The 20829-nt window shown below is 40.8% G+C and overlaps 1 protein-coding gene across 1 annotated transcript; it reads right to left on the reverse strand.

The window, feature by feature from the left end:
• Positions 1-764: 764 nt before the first annotated feature.
• On the reverse strand, positions 765-4324 carry cfd (complement factor D (adipsin)). The gene is made up of 5 exons (XM_050062158.1): positions 4172-4324; positions 3483-3639; positions 3167-3308; positions 1674-1964; positions 765-1565 (listed from the first exon to the last, which is right to left on the reverse strand). Exons 1-5 carry the CDS (start codon positions 4299-4301, stop codon positions 1389-1391), a joined length of 897 nt encoding a protein of 298 aa, XP_049918115.1. The 5' UTR covers positions 4302-4324; the 3' UTR covers positions 765-1388.
• Between the last annotated feature and the right edge of the window lie 16505 nt (positions 4325-20829).

Here is a 20829-nt window from a genome sequence, read left to right on the forward strand (position 1 = left end):
AGTACGAACACTATAGTAAATATTACACTACATATGTGCGTATTAAACAGAAGTTGACTCTGTAACATGTCGTTTATCTGGAAGTGAGAGACGTTTAGTGACACAGCTGAGAGCTGCTGTTCTGCTTTGTGAAGACATGCACAGTAAATGGTGCCATTTTCAAATTAGGAACATTCTTGTAAATATTCAGGGTGGTGATCTGAATCACTTGCAGGGGGCCCGCTCTCTCTCTATGGGCCCCTCCACCCTGGGCTCCCTAGTGCAACTACACTGCCTGCACTGCCTACATTTACGCCCCTGCTCTGGACAGAGGAGTGATGTGACAATATTGAAGAGGAGAAGAGAGTGAGCTGTGTGATTTGGGTGAAGTGGAAAGTTTTCTCTCTGTACATTGTACAAACTATCATGACTTCATGAAACAGCTCATCTAAACCCTGACATCTTCTGGTGCTCAGACGACCAAATGCTAGAATGGATGTTTAATCTTATGTGTTTAACTTTGACAGTTTTTTCTAACAAAATGCTGTAAAAAGGAAACATGTTGTTGAATTAGTTTTCAGTTTGAGTTCTCAGTGCTGCACGTGAACTCCACAGTGGCGTAATGTAGTTACGATGGGCCCCAGCGCACGCTATCGTGCACATATCATCTTGTCACATGACCAAACAGAGACGTGACACGAGACAACATCAACATATATTTTAGAGCCATCATCACTTCATATCTGTATATGAGAGAAATACCCAAGAAAATAAGAAATGATTCAGTTTAATAACTTCAATAGTTTATTTATAGTTTATGAGCATATAGTGTTGTCGTAGATGCTGCTGACTGTTTTACAAAACAAAAAAGATGGATGATAATTTTGCCTTTTTCGAGGGCATATATAGCAAATGGCAGCATTAATACAGGCATATTTCCAAGGTGACAGTCTCTCGTAAGGACCAATTCTCCACCCAACATGTTGCTGGAGGGCCCACTCTCTCTATGGGCCCCTGCACCTCACTGGGCCCCGGTGCAGCTTCTGTTGCTTTGCTCCTTTTTCTTTCCTGATCCTGGCCTGTTTGATTTCATGGTGTCTGAGCATAACTGTCTGCATGACACAATAGTAAAGGATTCATTTTCTCTTTGTTATTTGTACATGTGACATATATTGTACAAGATGCTGAAGAGCTGGAGGCAGACATGTGATCAGCTGTATTTTATTGATTCTTTATAAAGTGATGTTTGATGTGTGCAGTGTGTGACAGGAGCTCTGTGTCTGCAGCTTTAGTTACAATGATAAAGGAACAACATATGAACACATCAGCTTCATCCACATGTAGAATAATGAGTGACTGAGCAGAGGCAGGGTGGAGGTGGAAACATGGCTGTGATATCTGCTCTGTATCTAGTGGCTCTGGGTTGGTGTGGTGGTCTGCAGGCCCATGGTGCTGTCGATCCACTCGGTGTAGTGCGAGATGATGGTGTAGATCCCAGGCTTTTTAATTTGGCCACACTTCTTTCCTCCGTTGGACGTGATGCCCACTACGATGCCGTTATAGAGCAGAGGACCTCCAGAGTCGCCCTGAGGGACCACACAAAGACAAGCAGGAAGTAATTACATTATTTAAGTATAAAGTCAGTGCAGCTGTAATCACAAAATATTTTTTGGTATTAATGAGCTCAGACTCACGTCACAGCTGTCCTCCTTCTTATGTGGCTGGTCGCAGGGCTCTGGACACACTCTGTGAGCACAGATCATGTTACTGGTGAACTTCCTGCCAAAGTAGTCGGAGCGTTTGCAGCGAGCCGAGCTGACCACCTCGATGACCACCTCCTTCAGCTTGTCTGGTCTGGAGCCCAGGTTATCCAGGGACCCCCACCCGGCGGTGTCGACCTCTGCGTCTGTGCCGGGGTTTGTGCCCCCCGCCCGCAGGAACTCCACCGCTTTAACAGCCTCAGAGGCGTTAAATGGACGATCCAGCTGCAAACATCACACAGAAACACATCGACCATAAAACTTAGAGTTCTTTGTTGGCTTGTTCCCCAAAACAGAAGAAATTTATTTCAGTATCACTGACAACTGACACAAACTGTACACTAACCCAAGGCTGCAGCCATTGAATCAACACTGAGGGGTCCAAATCTGACCAGATGTAAAATCTGAAAGTATCATCTCCGATTTTATTAAAGGAACAGTGTGTCAGATTTGGGGGATTTGCTGCCATCTGCTGGTGAGGACTGCAGATTGCAACCAGCTGAAACTTCTCCTGGTCAGAATTCCTTCAGTGTTCACTGTTGAGGAGCTGAATTATCCACAGAGTCTCTTTCTCTCAGAAACACACACACCAGCTGATTCACACCAGGAAACACTCTGAGGACGTTTCATGTTACAAATCAGCTCTGACACTGCTCAGTGCATGTGAATGTCTCTATCTAGAGTCAGTGTTTGGTTTGTCCGCTCTGGGCTACTGTAGAAACATGGCGGTGCAACATGGTGATCTCTGTAGACGCGGACCTGCTCCCTGTGGAGATATAAACGTCTCATTCTGAGGGAACCAGAACACAACAATTCTGATTTTTAGCTGATTATACACTAAAGAAAACACACTGGTACTGATACTGACTTGCATAGTCGAAACGCGTTGATATCCCCACTCTATTAAAGGATTTTTACACCACCCCAGACTGCCTCAGACTCTTAGTTTGGACTACCTTTTGTTCCATTTTTGATATCTCTGTTTACAAATAGGACAGTCCTTCTTCTTTTTTATACATCAATTTTTTCCTTGTCCATGAAGAGCACATGTGTGGTTTTTTGATTCCTTTTATTCTGACCCAGGGCAGCACTCACTATTTTCTTTTGATTAAATCATGTTTAATTTCTGCCAATATTTCCCCCTAAATCCAACACGCCTCACGACTACAGAGAGTAAACACTATTAAATAAGGAACTGGAAAATATAAAACATAAAATGCACAGAAGCTTTAATATGAAATGCAAACAGAGGGTAAATATCTACAGAAAATGCAAATGCAAATTGTGCACGGTTACATAATCAGTAACTGACTGACAGTCCAGCAGCCTGAAGACAGGTGAGTGTAGCTGCCTGTTGTAGCACAGTTTCTTTTTCATTTAGCATATATACTGGGTTATATCTATTATAATAACTGCCTTACACTCACCTTAATTAAAGCGATGTCATTGTCATAATTTGACTCCCTGAAGTCGGGGTGATTGTGAAGCTCCAGAATATCAAAGGTCTGCTTCGTGTCCTCAGCTTCACTCAGAGAGTGGACGCCCAGCACCACCTTCCTCCCATTGGGCCTGTGGAAAACATCATATTAATATTCCTCAATATTCATTTTATATCAATATCATTCAATACCACTGTTATTGTTTTAATACTGAATGATCTTCAAACACATAATTAATCTTAATTTGACTTTCTTCTTCCTCCATAACAAACCACACTGACAGTGGGGTCGGAGGGTCTCTCACCCTGTTGGCATGCAGTGCACCGCAGTCATCACCCACTGATCTGCCACCACAAAACCTCCACACTCATGTTTCATGTTCTCTCCTTCTGGCACCTGGATGGAGGCCATGTAGGGTCGAGAGTGAGGAGCCGCCTCTCTGCCGCCGATGATGCCCTCACCTGAAACATCACAGCACACAACCAGGAAAATAAACCTTCACAATAAAGTAGGTTAACATCAGTCCAACAGCTGGGTTATTAGCAAAATGCTTTTTGGTGATTTAATTTTTCTTTTCCAACATTGGAGGTACAACAACAAATCACCAGCCTCGACATATACGTGTGTAACACTGGGCATATGTTATCATATTCATCAACTGACCAACAGAGCTCTGGTTTATCACTCCAGTCATTAACAAAACAAAAGTAAACAAATTGAAAAGAAAATCTTTATATACACCAGGAAGTGCGTGAAAAAACATAAATCAAAATACAATAAAATAAGATAACATTTCATGTCACGGAAACTCTGTCATCCAAACTTTTCTACAAGTTCTCAGCTCAGTGTTAAAAGCAGAATATTAAGGAAATAGAAAGTGACATATTTAGAATATTACCTGTCTACATTGCAGAATAAAATCACCTTCAAAGAATCAGAGAATCCAAACATAAATAAATGAATCATGAGATATTAAAGAAATATTAAACTCACTGTGTGAAACGAGGGCGAAAACAAAAACGGCAGCGGCCAGAGGAAGGTCTCTGTGTGACACCATGATGTCGGCTGAACTGATCCAGAAGCAGCAGCTGTGGAGTTTTAAAGACTCCGAGACAGGAAACATAAATCAAGTGGATGTGGTGCAAGACACGAGTGGGAGTCTGACAGACGTCCTGCTCCTCGTCTCCAGGAAGGAAAAACAGGAAAGCAAACAACATGTTCACATCTTTTACTTTGATAGGGTCTCTTCACATTCTGCAACAGCGTCTTTATAGTTTATATTTATATTTATTTATTGACAATTCTTCTCGTAGTTTAGTGGATCTTTAACTCTTATGAATATTCTGGAGACGGGAAATTGGCGATGCAGATGGTGAGGCGGAAGAATGATTGTAGAAACTGTTGAATATTTTTTGGTGCACGCCATTTTGTCTTTTGTCTGTGGGTACATTTTTAGTGTGGATCCTACACTTTGTTTCATTAATGAGGCCCCTGGGAGCCTCCACAGTGTGTGTGATTACTGACAGCAGCAGATACGGCGCAGAAACTTTCACTTTTTACAAGTTGCATAATGCTGACAGTTGGATGACCCCCGCCCAACATCATGCTCTTGAACACAACACTTACAGAGACAGGACATGTTTTCTTCTTCTCTTCCCGTAAATCCAGCAGGAAAACATCACACAGCCAGTGTGGAGTAAATAAGAACATCTGACACACTTTACAATGACAGCAGGTCACAACATATCATATCAGTGATTGTTCCTCTGTGTGTGGTGCACAGATATTAAACTGTGCAGTGCATAAAGTACACAACAGACACAAACTTAAAAACACTCCTGTCTAATATTAATTTACTGAGACAGTGAGTCATGTGACTTGGATTTGGGTCAGACTCAAGTCACAAATTTGATGACTTTAGACTTGAGTTGATAAGATTAAAAGAAGACTTGCAACTCAACTGTAACTCCAGTGACTTGTGACTTGACTTGGACTTGAATCTTTTGACTTGAAAATATATGATACCTTCCCCCCAGTCCAAATATTAAAATGAGTGTTATTTCCAGAGTGTGGCACAAATCAGCTCACGTCCAGTCATTTCCTAAATCATGATTCATTCCCAACAAGTCGACTCTGACTTCCAAAGATCTACTTTGTTTGAACCAATCAGAAAACATCAGTCAGGCTGCAGGAGAGAACTGAGGGATTTATTAAAAACAAGCAAGACTGATGTTAATCATAAAAAATAACATTGCATTTTTATTAACCAAAACCATGACAACAAACAAAGTTGGAAGTTGTTGTGTCTCCTCATGTTTTGAATACTGCGGTTTGTTTTTAAGTGACCACTGTGTTGATTTTGTCCATGAACTAAATGATCTTTTTTCCAACTGGCATTCAGGACTGTGATGTTAGGGACTGTTCATTACTAACCTTACTAACTTGAAATGGTTCTATTTTGTATTTATTTCACCTCCGATTTCTAAAGAAAACATGTCTTAAAATCACCCAAACTGTAACAACAGACATCGTGGTTACATTTTCAAATTTCCAGTGGTCCTTGGACACATCATGTGGGATGAAGGGTAAAAATCTAATAAGTCATTTATGGTGGAGGGAGGGTCATGGGGAAATATCTGGAGCTTCAGGGAGGGTCAAAAATCTTTGTAGTTGTGACATTAATAACATCCATGGAAGTGCAAACAAATCAAAATTCCATTAAAAATAAAAATGGCCTGTAACGTGACTGAGCTGGGTTCAGATATCTGTTTCTTTGACTCACTAAAATGTGACACAACTAATTCATCTGATATCTGTGAGCATACTGAGCCTGTGCAGAGACACTGCAGGAGATGTGAAGGATTCCTCTCTGTCTTCAGCACCTTGTGGCAAAGACACACAAACCCAAGAACCAGACAGCCAACAGCCAACACCCCCCCCCTCCAGACTTCATTAGGGAAGTGACAAGAGATGGATGAATGATCACACCAGGAGGACCAGAGCATCCAGAGAGGGATCCTCATCCTCTACCTGCAGACGTCAGACAGGATGCTGAAGCTGATATGTAAATGTGTTTCCTGTGTGTGAGCTGACGCAGCTCGGCTGAAGCACAGCCCCCAACACGTCTCTGTCTCCACACACAGCCGAGGCCAGGTTGAGGCCAGGATGTAATTAGCCGCAGGGTTTCTATCTGCAGCGTCTGAGCGCTCACGTTGGGAAAGACTATAATTGTAGTGTTGTGAATTAAATATTACACCCTTATTTCCACCTGTCGTCACCTTTTGTCTTTTCACCTGGCGTCAGTTTGATGTTACTTGTTCAGACAAACTGCTTCTTGCTCAGAGCTGGAGTCATGAATCAGTTTGTGCTCCCAGGGCTGCTCAGAGAAATGTTTGTTTAACTGAAGCTTCTCTGGCTGCCGATTGGACGCAGTAATCCTGCTGTGAACACGTGAAGACGCAAGGCCCTGGCTCTGGACAGCAGGCCAACGTTGAAAGTTAGTCGTTGTCCCACCCACCAAGTAGGTTGAACCTTGGATGTCACGTGGACATGTGACGAGGTCACAGTGAGGACGGGATGATATTTTTATAGTTCAATGAAATATAAAAAATGGTTGTAAAGATGCATACTCAATGTTTTTGTGTTCATGCGACAAGTCGTCACTTTCTTGTTCAGTAAAATAAAAACTTGTGCTCACTTGACAGAACAAACATGTGATTACAACAAGAGTTATGCTGAACATATTTATTTGCTGTCTTAACGTAAAACTGTCACAGTTTTCTGTCTTTTTACCACTTGTTCTTTTCTAGTGCACATAAGTTAGTAAAAATGAATAGGATTTTAAGGTTGAGAGCAACTTCCATTTATTTGCTTGTATAATTAGTTAGTTTCTTTTATTCCCGTGTCATGCACCAAAAAGTGTCCAGCCCTCATGGGTTTATAGGACACCAAAAGAGATAGTTGCAGCCTTCACAGATAATTCATAACAATTCATTTAAAATGTATTTGTATTTAATTCAATAACTGTTGATGTGACAAACAAGGACAGTGTAATTATGAGATGTACAGTGTGATCACATTGGATCATGTTAAAAGTAGTTAAATGACAAAACACACGACTGAATGAATGAAAACCCTGCACCCTTGTTGTAATGACATATTTCTGTTATATCAAGTGAACACAAGTGTTTCATTTTTAATGAGAGGGTGTCGACCTGCAGCAGAGAGCTGCAGGTTGGAATCAAACCCACGGCTGCTGCAGCAAGGACGAAGCCTTCGTACACTGGGCGCCAGGTCTATCAGGTGAGCTGACGGGTGCTCCAAGTTTCTTATTTTATTAAAAGAAAAAGGTCACATGAACATTAAAACATCGAGCACACGTTTAACAACCATTTTCAAATTTTAATGAACCAAAAAACACAATGAATGTGTTGTTAATCGGCCTTGAACTAATCGACTCATCTGTATAAATAAACTCAAATATTGTTGACTTAAAATAAAAAAGTCTCGTTCACAGTAATGAGTTTTATATGAAGTTAACATAAAGTTTTCATGTCACTTTGACAGTCTGGGGTGTGTGTGTGTGTGTGTGTGTGTGTGTAGACTTCACATTGAAATGTTGTGTCATGGAAGTGTAACAGCTGATCTCTGAACTTCCCTAAAAATATTAATAAATATCAAAGTTCTTTTCAGGAAACTTCCTAAAATTTCAAACCAGTAAAATAAAGTGTTGCAGTCAGTAACATTTTATTATACACTGTATGTGGATCAGATGACAGACAACATATCCTGTGTTTGTCAGTGAGTTTGTGTTTTGCTGATCAGTGTACAGTGTGTTGTGTGAAGCCAGTTTGATTTAATGTCAGTGATGTTTTACTGCCAACACACACACACACACACACGCACACACCCCCTCTCTCTCTCATTGTAGACCTGCGCTGCCCTCTGCAGGCACAAACAGGGACCACTATAAGACACAAACATTAAGAAGTTTAACATGTGACAGTAACACCGTGCTGCACAAAGCTCACATTAATCTGTTAATCTGAACCTTCAGCAGAGAAAACGCCTGAACACCAAATGTCTCGTCAGGTCAAAACCTTTTACGAGCTATTGATTGACCTTGCTGTCAGTTTCATATCATTAAAGCTATTATCTCAGAAATGGAGTGATTATAAAATTAAAGTTGCACAAGTGCTTACTCAGAGAGTTTCCTAATGTCTCAGGGGGAAATAATTTCTCTCTATAACATTTCCCTGCTCCTCCACAATTAAGTCATGACTCATGTTCTCGCAATTACAAGTTAGGAGGAACACAGCAGTTGGAAATTATAGAGTCAAACTGACAAAAACATCTGCATCCACCTCCATGATGATGATGATGATGATGATGATGATGATGAGTTAATTTAGCTACAGAAACATTTGCTGTAACATTAGTTTTATAGGTTTTAACCCTCTGTGCTGCACGTTATGATGCCAGCTGTCGTGATTAACTGTAACGTTTAAACTTTATCTAAAGAAACATTGTTTGGTGTAAACTTCTGTGTACGTTACCTTAAAGCAGGGATGTCAAACATACGGCCCGTGGGCCAGAACCAGCCCGCCACAGGGTCCAATCCAGCCCACTACGACTGGACTAAGAGGTGCCAGGTTTCAGGAGCAAGTTAAACATCGTGCTGCCGACTTCATGGCTCCTCCACACCGACCAGGACACAGCTTTCTGATATAACAATGAATACTTGCTGTGACCAGGTTTAAAGACAGGTTTTAATGAACACTGTGCAAAATAATGTCAATCAGCAGCTTCAGTTCAAAAGAATCTGTGTCAGGAAACATGTGGACAAATGTTCATGTAATGACAGAGACAAGTCGACTGACTGACTGAACGCGGAAAAACTGAGACACACTGTTGAAACTGTTCTGATTTTTCTGAAGACATCTCCGGCTGCTTGTCTGTTTTATGAAAGGATGAACATCTGCAGAATGTACTTATATTTCTTAACACACAAAAAGGGAGAATATTGGAGCTGATGTTCCTTACAGGATATTATGTGATGGTTTCACTGGTCCATCTGAGGTCAAACTGGGCTGTGTGTGGCCCATTAACTAAAATGAGTTTGACACGCTCATTAATAAAATCTGATGCAATACTCAGAAAATATTCAGAAACTTTTTACATTTAAAATTCATGTTATTTGAAAGTGAGAAACAATAAGAAATGAAGTCTTTTCATAAGTTTGTTTGAACGTTCCCCTCAGACACAAACACTGTGCCAACAGCTCACAGAGATGAATGTGTTCATTTCTTGTTTTTGTTTTTTTATTTGCACACACATTCAAACTGCATAACATCCAAATATTGAATAAGATGGTAAGGTGGAGCAGCCACAGACTGATACAGACAGACCTCACCTCAACTGAAGGTTGTTATTTTTGTTATGATGATGATGATGATGATGATGATGATGATGGTTGTTGGCGACTTCGTGTTTTTAATCGTTTTTTTTCATAGATTCATAATTTTCTATAGATACCTGGTTGTTTGAAGCTGAAAACAGCATCGTGATGGAGAGATGTTGATGTTGTAATTCTTCATCATCATCATCATCATCATCATCATCATCATCATCATCTCAGTTGCTGCTAATCATTCAGTTTGCTCTTATTATTTATGTTTACATTGCTCTGACTGAGAGCAATGAGCTCACTGTATTCTGTTCTCTCCACCTCCCTCTGATCGCTGAGTATTTATATTCTTATGTGATCCCTGGTGCATTTCTATGTGTGTTTTTATTGGCTAAGAAGTAGACGAAAGAACTAAACTAACATTATACAGAAAAATATAGCCGAAGATGAATGACAGCAGGAAGCAGTCAGTGAAGACTAGTCCAGTAAAAACCAAGAAATACACAAAACACAGTGCAGAGATAAAAGGAGAAAAAGGGGGAACAAAGATATTTATGTAAAAGAAAAAAATAGACATCATGAATTAAATGTAGTGATAATTTCCTGTTTAAAATATTCTAAGGATAAAGAGCTGTTGACAACAAACCTGTCCACCACGATATCTGAGGGAGCAGTGACCATGTTTGGTTTGTCAAAGGGCAGGTGGAGCTGATGAACCTGTCTGGTGTTATATGAATGAATCTGGGAATTAAATTTAAAGGCATTGCTAAATGATGATGGCAGAGGCGAACCTAAGAACATATATTTATATATAAACACACAGATCTGTTGAATATTCACATCATATACTGACAGAACATCCACAGAGTTCATCTGTGGAGATAAAAAGAAAATGATGATGACTGTTGTGCATTATGCAGCAGAATATAAACTGACATACACAAAAAACTGTCATGAAATGTGACTTAAAACTTTATTTATCTTTATAAATGTAGTTGGCGTGTCTGTGTCACTCTGCAGTTACACCTCCAGAACACTAGTTGGCGGTGGTGTTTCTGTGAAGTGCTGAAAAGTTTGACTGATTCAAAACACACATTAAACACCAATCAGCTTCACTATAACTCGCAGCATTCACAGACAAACACTTGTCTTTATCTGGACACATTTTCCCCACAAATACAACATGCTAACGTTATTAGCACAAGCCTATGGCATTTTACATTGTATAAATTAGCCTAGCAGCTAGCGATCTTTCCTCTGCTCATATGAAGCCAGGATAAATCACACACAGGTCTTAAGATGCAGGTCTGGAGTCAGTTTGTGCAGCTGACATCTTTGGTTTAGTTTCATCCTCAGGTCTGTGGTGTTTGTCTCACTCCCAAAAAACATTATGATTTGTCATCTTTAGTGATGCGTTTGCTCGCTGACATCAGTCTGATTAACTGCACCTGTGTGCTCAGCCAACCCTGGTCTCACTCTGAAGTCGTGGCATACCGCCGCTTGGTCAGTGACTTCTGACACTGATGGAAAAAGCTGTCCTTTCATGTTGGCATGATGCACGGCTGGTCACTGTTATTGTGTAACAGAGTCTGAGCAGGTGGGAGGGCTGGATGAGTCCAACAACCACCAGCTTTCACCCAGGAGGCCAGTGTTCACTTCCTGTACGATTGTTTTGAAAGAGACTGTATGCAAACTGTACATTTCCTGTGAAAACAGAAGTGTATTTTGAAAACAGACAATGCATGTAACAGGCTGAAGTGGACACGGCGTCCCAGAACGTCAATAACCAACACACCCAGGGTACCTTGGACGTCATATGTTAATGACCAAACGTGGACATGTGACGAGGTTCATATGTTAATGACCAAACGTGGACATGTGACGAGGTCACAGTGAGGATGAGATGACTCGGCTTGTAGCTCAAAGTTTCTCAGTGATATTTTACTTCTGTTTGACTCAAGGTGCAGGTTACTGCTGAGTGTCAGCTGAGCCGTCTGTGAAAGGACACGTTCAGGAAGCTGCTGCAGTGTCTTGACTACAAGTAAGGGTGCTGCAAAGAGACAAAATAGCAGCATGTGATTGATTAATTTATATTTATGTATGTGTATTTGATGTAACGGTTAAAAAATATTGTCTGTATGTGCAGATGATAATTGCTCTGCTGCTGCTCGATCAGACTTCTGATTGCCACCTGAGCGTTCCTGTTGTTGCCATGGAGATGGGTTACAGCCTGGAGCAGCCAAGCCCACCCAGCCAGGTATGCAGCACGTGTGTGTGTTACATGTGTTCTTCTGTGTGCGTGTGTGTGTGTGTAGGTATCCATACCTGCTGATCCCTGTGTGTGGTCTGTCTGGCAGTGAACCAGTTATCAGAGGTGAGTTAACAGACTCATTTTCCACTTTATCTTTTCTACATGTTTCATTACTCTCCGTCTGTACGTCTCTCCCCCCTCACTCATTCATTCCAATCTCTGCCTGTCATTCTCAGACGCTGAGTCAGCGAGTTTATCTGTCAGTCTGTCAGTCTGTCAGTCTGTCTGTCAGTCTGTCAGTCTGTCTGTGTGCCAGCCTTTCTGTCCATGAATCAATCAGTCAGTTTGTCTGTTTCTAGTTTTAAAACTATTAACTTGTGTATTTAAAGCAACAGACAGTAGAAACAAATTCACAGTATCGCACTGTAAAACTCACACTGCGTCACATCTCTGTTGGTGCATAGGATGTGAACCTGTGACTGATTCTTCCACACTGACAGGTCTTTAATTACCAGCAGGCTTCAAACCATTCACTGTATAAAATAATGGACGGAGCTACTGTGATGTGGACTCCCGTTCTGAAGCCTACAGTTTGGCATTTCGGCCGTCGCCGTCTTGTTTTTTTGGAGCCAGAAGTGACCATATTTAGACAAGAGCATTGGCTTCATTTTCTAGCTCTGGAGGTCGCCACTTCCCTAAAACACAGACGACTACATCTTCTGTCTGTGATCACTATTTTATAAAGTTATTTATTTAATACTTTGTTTATAATTATTTATCAGCTGAGGAACATAAAACAAACAGATTAATACACGAGTCAGTGGCTGTTTTGATTCTAATGAGGATAATAAAACTGTTAAAGCTGTCATGACTCACCTGTGTGTCTTTATGTGTCAGCGTGATTTACAGGAGTCAGTGAGTCACTGCTGCATCAGTCTCACACACCGAAGGGACTGTTATTTATTTCAGTGGTTCCCAACTGGTGGGTCACGGTCCAAAAGTGGGTCGCAGGTCCATTCTGAATGGACAGCAAGTGAAAAAAGTGCAATATCCTGCTGTAGAGTGAACGACTAACACACAGATACCTGACAGAGACAGCAGTTAGCTTGTTGACATGGCCAAACGCAAGTGTGATGCTGAATATATGAAACTGTGTGAACTGATGGCTGAGGAGAAATCTGGACCCTGTGGCTGCTGCACCAGTTAGGAACCTCTGCTTTATTCATCACAGGACGGATGTAACTTCTTTTATGACTTTATTTTGATCCTCTCCAAAGCCAAAGTCCATTAAAACAAGTAACGAGCAGCAAAGTCTGTCAAGAATTTAAACAACAATAAAAAACAGCAAAAAGACTTAAAGTTAAATATGAAGAATAGAGTCAGCTGTAAAGGACGGATACATAACAACAACAACAGTAACATGTAGAAAATCACGTCTGTTAATGAACTAAAGCAGGAACACTGTAAAACAACCAGATCATCCAGCGACACTTGAAATGATCTCACAACACACACGTTTAAATACCTCCTGTAACTTGGTCCATTTATGTGGGGCGAAAAAACTAAAAGCTAATTTACTGAGCTCTGAACTGATCTGAGGAGTTTGTGATGAGAGATGGATTTAATTTTTAAAAGAGAAGTGAGGCAGAAGAGGAGCTGTCTGAGCACTGCCTTATAAACAGAGAGGAGATCATGTTTTTCTTTCTATCAGTGAGAGACGACCACCCCACACTGTGACACAGCGATGACCACCTGACACTGTGACACAGCGATGACCACCTGACACTGTGACACGACACAGCGATGACCACCTGACACTGTGACACAGCGATGACCACCTGACACTGTGACACAGCAGACAGAACCAGTGCACAAACTTTATTTCTTTGTAAAATAAACTCACCTAAATCACGATTAAGCCAAGTGTCACATCTGTTTCTAATCCTCAGTCTATTAACTGGTGCGTGTTTATCAGCTAAGGAGTTAGAAACAGACAGATGAGATTTATAGAAGATAGATCACTGACATGTACGTCATGTAAGAAAGACTTTTGAAAGACCTCCTGCAGATACACTGAGGTCCTGATCTTTTAGCTTTACAGTGTCTGATGCAGCCCACTGAGCAGTGACATCACCTGGGAGCACACAGCCATGTGTGTGATGATGTGGCCTCTAACAGGGAGGAACGACTGTGAACTTTCATATCTGGTCGAGTCGGCTCTGTGATAATTTGTGTGAGATTTAATTCAGAACAAATGTCTTTCAAATCATCATCAGGTGTGATGTGATGTTGGATGCAGCGTAGTTGACGTCACCTTGGAGATCCTGATCTCCCTGTTGTACCTGTAGATGAGGAAACCTGGGGGCCTCCTGTTAGTGGAGGAAATTCCACTTCATCCAGGACACTGTATTTATCATCCAGCTGGATATGACAGGAGAGCACGACTGAACCGCAGTGCTTGTTCTAACTGAAGGTGGTCCAGGGGTCTGTTTGCTGGAGCATAGAGCTAACTGGTGCCTTTGCATTTTGCACCCAAAGTGCTGCAGGGATGCAGAGACCATGACACAGTGGCGTCGAGCTCCCCTCCAGCTTCGAAACCTTTAGCAGGGCCCATAGTTACTGTGGAGTCGATATGCTGGTCGCCCTCTGCAACCTGTTAAAAGGTAGATATTCTTCGTTTGAGTTCGGCAACTTTCTGGCCGAGGCAGAGACAACACGCACACCCCTGGGGAGAGGTAAGTGATGATATGTCAGAGTAAGATCCAGGAGTAAAGATGGCTTTGAAACACAGTGTGACTGCACATTTTATTTTAATTTTAATGCACATTTTCATTGCTATGTTATTTTATTATTGCTCTATGTTTACATACTTTTATTTCATTCTCTTATTCTTATTGTTCTCTATTCTTTACATCGGAGCAACAAATTACAATTTTCCCCTGGGATCAATAAAGTATTTCTGATTCTGAACTCCAGTAAAGAGCGATCAGCTAGCTTAGCGACTTGGCTAAAAACACTCCTGAGCTCAGCTGGCAGCAGTTGAGGAAGTTCAGTCCAGATCTCTTGATGTTACTGTTACTAAAACAACGAGGATCCAGACAGTTCACTATAAACTTTGACTTCAAACTGGATAAAATAACCATTTCAAATGGAGCCTTCTGGTGGACAGACGTCACAAAACATGTGCAGGATTTCCATGGATTTTAGTATTAATGTAATTCTCTCAGTTAGGAGCTGCTGGTAAAGTGACCTGCTGCAGCTTTGCTCTTAAATGCTGATACCAAACAACAGAAATGTGTTGTTAAAGTCTGACTCTGGTTAAAACATGGACTCTGTCTGTCTCTGCGTCTGTGTTCTCTGTGTCTCCAGTGGAGAGGTGGTCTTGGCTGCGTGCTGGCGCTGCTCCAGAGGAGGGGGATTACTGTTAAACAGGTCTAATCTCTGCTGTTTCCTCCATCAGTCCGGGCCCTTCTGATGGGAGCCGGTGTTTAAAAGGGGCTCCACAGGACGAGATACTCTTTAACTGTAATCTCTCTAATCTCTCTTCTTACTTCAGGCTGGGGTCCCACAGACCTGCCATCCTGCACGCTCCTCTTTCTCCCAGAGACGTCTGAAAACACCACGGCCTCTACTTTCAGTCTGGAAAATACTCTTACACCTTTTAAAGGTAAGAAAATGTTTCTCCCCCTCAGGTGAAATTATTATGGTGCTTTAAACATAACCTTTATTTAAGGACTGAATGATGATTAATCAGTTTTAAGAACAACTCAACACACTGTAGATGTGCTTTATACACACTACGGTTTTCTGGTTATTGTTAACTTAAAAGGTCCAGTGTGTTGGATTTCAAATCAACAAACGCCCAAAAATGCCATTTGTCAAAATATAGTTGACATATTTCCACAGTCAGGCTCCACCTCACCATCTGCGTCGCCAGTTTCCTGTCTCCAAAATGTTCCTAAGCATGGGTCAAACTTTCTCCCATCAAGTCTGTTTTTATAGATCACAACTTTTCTTTCAGGACTCATTTTGTGTGTACGCAGTGTTTATAAATGAGACTCCAGCTGATTTAAACCAGTTAAAACACTGAATTAAAAGTTTATAATGAGTATTTTTTTTCTGATGCTGCTTGTTGCAGAGGGGCTGCTAACAATGGTGGCCAACGTGAACACATGAATGTCTCTATCTAGAGCCAGTGTTTGGTTTGTCCGTTCTGGGCTACTGTAGAAACATGGCGGTGCAACATGGTGATCTCTGTAGACGAGGACCTGCTCCCTGTGGAGATATAAACAGCTCATTGTGAGGGAACCAGAACCAACGTATTCTCATAGTTTGTATGATATCTGACAAATTTGTGCCCCACGAATGATGTTACGTCCTTACTGTACAGTTACATAATTAAGATACAGAGGTTCAGGAAGAGAAACATGGTGAGGACGAACCTTAAAATGTCTCAAAGTTCACACAGATCTGAACACGTGACTCCAGGGGAAAGTCCCATCCACCACCCCAACCTGTCTCCTTACCAGCACTCAGGACTGCTTCCTTGTTTACTGCCGTTAGCTCACTGGTCATGTGATCTCAGTCTTTCAAAATACCTGGGATATGTATGAATGTGGGTGCACTGCTGTTTGTAGGAAAACATAAAAAGTTTGAGCGAACAGCCTGTGAAAACAAAAACGATTTTTATTTTTAGCTGATTAAACACTAAAGAAACAGACGGATTATATTTCCATTCCACCTCAATCCTACATCAGCTTTAAATAAAACTGATTTCTTTATTGGTCCAAACAAAATTTAAACATCTGTTTTTACAACTGAAATAAAAACGTGTTTCAATGTAATAAAGGACGCAGACACTTAAGTTTTCATGTTTGAACATAGGTGAAAATATTCTCTGTCATGTTTGAAAAATATTACACATTAAGTGGAACCTGCTGCGTGTGAGGCCATGATACAAACTGAAAACTCAAATGCTCACATGAAAAAAATAGACCGTCTTTATTGAAATTCATATCTGGATTTTAACTGCAGCAGCTTGTGTCAGGATTTTGTAAATGCACATTTCAGGCCTGTGTGTGAGTGTTTGTCAGTATTTTCCATCAGAGCTGAATCACGTGACGTTACCCGTGTGTTTGTGCAGAATCATCCATCAGTTACTCTGAAGGAAAGGTGTGACTGTGCAGGTGTGAATGTGTCTGTGTGAGAAGTCCGTCAGTGTGTTTTCTCAGGAGCAGTAAAAACTGTCGAAGCTTCCAGCAGCTCTCAGTTATTATTCCATGTTCCCAGTGTGTGTGTGTGTGTGTGTGTGTGAACGCCTGCTCCTGATCTGAGTGCGTCAAAGCCTCCTTGTTTCCCAGGAGAACTCTGAATCCTGTAAATCTGACGTTTCTCTTCCTGGTGGTGGTCTCAGGAGGATCGCCGGGAGATTCCACCTTTCCCACATCGCTCCTTGATCCACCTGACTCCTCCTCGCCTCGCCCATAAGCCTGCCTTTTGTCCCCGGCTGCGCTCAGCGCTCAGTTTGTTTGTACATCCAGAGAGCAGGCTGAGAACGTGTGAGCGTCCCACACAGCTGAACACTGGCTGCTCACATTCCCACAACGCTCACAGCACATTCATCAGGAACATAAAGAAAGATGGAACTGTAATTATTCATATTGATCCCTGAACTAACAACACAACTCTATAACTCTCTGCAAAAAGATCTCAAAGTCAAAAACTTAAGAGCAGGAAAAGGTTGAGAGAAAAAAGCTTGTGAGACGACACAAATATTTCTGTTCACACTTTCTTTTCTGCTGCATTTAATGTCTCTATAAGTCACAAGGTTTTTGCCTAAAAACTTGAACTTCCACACAAATAAAACCCAAATGTGACAAAGATACGTTTTTATACGTCAAATCAACAAAGAAATGTTATTAAATTTACTGTTTTCTCTGGTAAAGTCCATGTCTGTGGCACTGACACATATACAGGGCATGGAGATGCTTTTGACAGGTTACACTTTATTATTAGCTGAATTAATTATATATTTTAAATTACTCAAGTTTCCTTCTTGCAATTAAAATTAAGCCACTGATTTCCCTCCAGTGGAGAAACAGAGACAGACAGAGGCAGGTGAACTAACATATAATACATGTTAAAGTATTTTATATGGTATGGTAAGATAAGATAAGATAAAATAATCCTCACTTCATCCCACAGAGGGGAAATTAGCAACACTACAGCAGCAGAGGAAAAGAGTGCAAACAGGAAGCATCAGTAGGAAAAAATAAAGTGCACAGCAGATATAAATATATGTAAGAATGTAAAATAAGTAAACTGTGCAAAGACTAAGAGCCGTATAATAAAGAAGCATCAAAAAGAAGCAGAATACAACAAAGACACAGAATTAATGACTGATGGAAGTAAAGATATTTCACAGTCAACAATACTGATATTAAACCTGAGTGATTGATCGTAAGCAGTAAAAATTAAAATCAAGATATATTAATAAATAAATAAATAGACAGGCTGAGAGGCAGAATTTAGTGTAGATATATCTCACAGTTGGAATACACAGATACAGATATAACACCTGAGTGATGACTGACTGTCCATAGTTTCAGTGTGTGTGGTCGACTGGGAGCTGTGTTGGTCGTTCAGTGTGACAGCAGCAGGAAGGAAGGAGCTGTGGTGTCTCTCCTTCACACACAGCCTGTCGCTGAACCCAGCAAGCAATAGTCGTGATTTAAACGTATTGGCTATATTTAGCTCCGATTTAGTCTAGCTACATGTAACCCAAATCTAGCCGATTTAATTTTGAAATTGATTAAATGTAATTTTTTCCATTGCAGATGGCGTGCGGTATGATATTCAATCACATATGGAGAGTCAACAGTAATTCAAATATGTTTATCTCCATTTTTTGGACGTGGTCTCTACATAGCCGTATAATTGATGACGTCTACACTTTGGCTATGGTTAGACGTCTACCAAATTTTCACTGACAGCCCAAATTCAGCCGTGATTTAGCCTAGACGTCAGGTCTTCATGTAGGCGGCTATTAGACGTTTTTTAAACCAAAAAATGCTTGCTGAGAAGTGTCCTGCATGGGGAGGGACATGTTGTCCATTAGGGACAATAGCTTGGCTATCACTCTCCTTCCTCCCACAATCTCCACCGGGTCGAGGGAGTGTCATCTCAGGACAGAGCTGGTCTTCTTTATCAGACGAGATAAGAACAGATAAGATCAGATACTGTAAGAGCAGAAACATCCCTACTGAGGGAAAAACAGAGAGAAATAAGTTCAGATAAAGATAGAGAGTAAAAGAAATAAGTAACAAGAGGTGCATCAACTAAAATAAGAATAAAATCGAAACTATATAGAAGCATTTATGGACAAATGTTCATTTAGATTATAATAAATTATTTACTTTATTCTGACAAATTGTTTATAGTGAGAAAGAGAAAAAAGTTCTTTTGCAAAAAGAATTTTATATAAAAAAAATGTGAAAATAAAGTTGCAAAACATGTGAAACTGTGTGTGTCACATATGTGATGTGATAAATGACTAATAATTGCATAAATTAATTGATGCACTGAGTCAGATCTTTGACTGAAACTGTCGATGCTTGGTTACTGTTATTCTTTTTCTAAAATCTGCTTTTTAAAATTAATAAATTAATTAAATATCATCAAACCTTTATTAAATACCAGATACACAAATATGATCCATATAGACTGGATCAGAGTGTCGGTTTTCTTTCAACACATGTAAAATTGTGGGTTCGTGCGTCCTCTGCCATCAATTTAAAACCTCAAACACTTTATTTCCTGCATTCAGGTGAATTTTGTATAAATGTTTTTCCCCTTCTGTCTCAGTTTATGGTGGAAATGTCTTTAATTCTGCACTTTTAAAGTCCTCTGTTACTCTCAGATTTTTATGCTCATGTTCTAAATACTGAAGTGGACAAGTATCCCATGTGCCCCCCCCTAAAATCTGCAAAGTATCAGCATGAGAAAATAAATGCCGAGTACCAAAAGCTGTCGTTATGTAGCGGGTCCCATTGCAGAATATTATATATGATTTTACTGGATTCTAATTATTAATGTGTTAATGTGTTCATCACTTTAATGTTGCAGCTGGTAGGTGGAGCTCAGTTACTATATATACTGCTGGGTAGTTTCATCTATAGTTATATATTATATCAGTTGATTTATATTTATCATTAATAATCTGAATCTGCAGAGTATCTAAAGTTATCCAATAAATATAGAGGAGTAAAAACATTTCCTCTGAGATGTAGCGTAGAGCAGTAGAAGTATAAAATCATATTAAACATAAATGTACAAGCACCTCACAATGATGCTTCAGGACAGTACTTTAGTAAATGTACTTAGTTACATTCTGCCTCTGGTCTTTGGATTAGAAACAAACATTTTTATCTACATTCAGATCATATTTGATTTTGACCTCAGGCAGCAGAAACTCACCTGAACTGTCTGCAGGTAGTTTGGATGAAAAGTAAAAGACGGCAGAAATAAAAGATCAGACAGCAGTGATAACGTGGAGCTGACAGAGGAGAGAGAAGGAGTGAGACTCAGAAACAGCAGGAGGACAACAAGAGAAAAAAAGGAGGGAAACAAAGAAAACACGCAGACAGAGAGAGAGAGAGAGAGAGAGAGAGAGAGAGAGAGAGAGAGAGAGAGGGATGAGCGACGGCGAGCCTCGTCTCAACATGTCGTGAAAGTGAGGTTTTCAGACGCTGTAATTTACCCCGATTCAGATTCAGATCACTTTGGCAGAATATGGGACCACCTGCACGTCAGCTCATGTGAGCACAAACCTGAGAGCGAAGACAGAGAGCGGTGTTTTACTAAAGCGTGAGATCTGAGGCCAGCAGCAGCTCCCAGTCTGACACCTCCAGGGTGTTTGGGTGAACATGTGTGTGTGTGTGTGTGTGTGCGTGTGTCTCAGCCTGCAGCGACTCTCAGGGCTCAGAGCGCCTGTCA

The sequence above is a fragment of the Epinephelus moara genome, chromosome 14, assembly GCF_006386435.1.
Source record: "Epinephelus moara isolate mb chromosome 14, YSFRI_EMoa_1.0, whole genome shotgun sequence".
Taxonomy (NCBI): domain Eukaryota; kingdom Metazoa; phylum Chordata; class Actinopteri; order Perciformes; family Serranidae; genus Epinephelus; species Epinephelus moara.

Excerpts from the sequence above, each read along its gene's own strand:
- cfd (XM_050062158.1), bottom strand. The coding sequence starts at position 4,301 with ATGTTTCCTGTCTCGGAGTCTTTAAAACTCCACAGCTGCTGCTTCTGG. Across the intron at positions 1,965-3,166 it reads ATGACATCGCTTTAATTAAG|CTGGATCGTCCATTTAACGC; the intron begins GTGAGTGTAAGG and ends TGATGTTTGCAG. Across the intron at positions 1,566-1,673 it reads AGAAGGAGGACAGCTGTGAC|GGCGACTCTGGAGGTCCTCT; the intron begins GTGAGTCTGAGC and ends GTGGTCCCTCAG.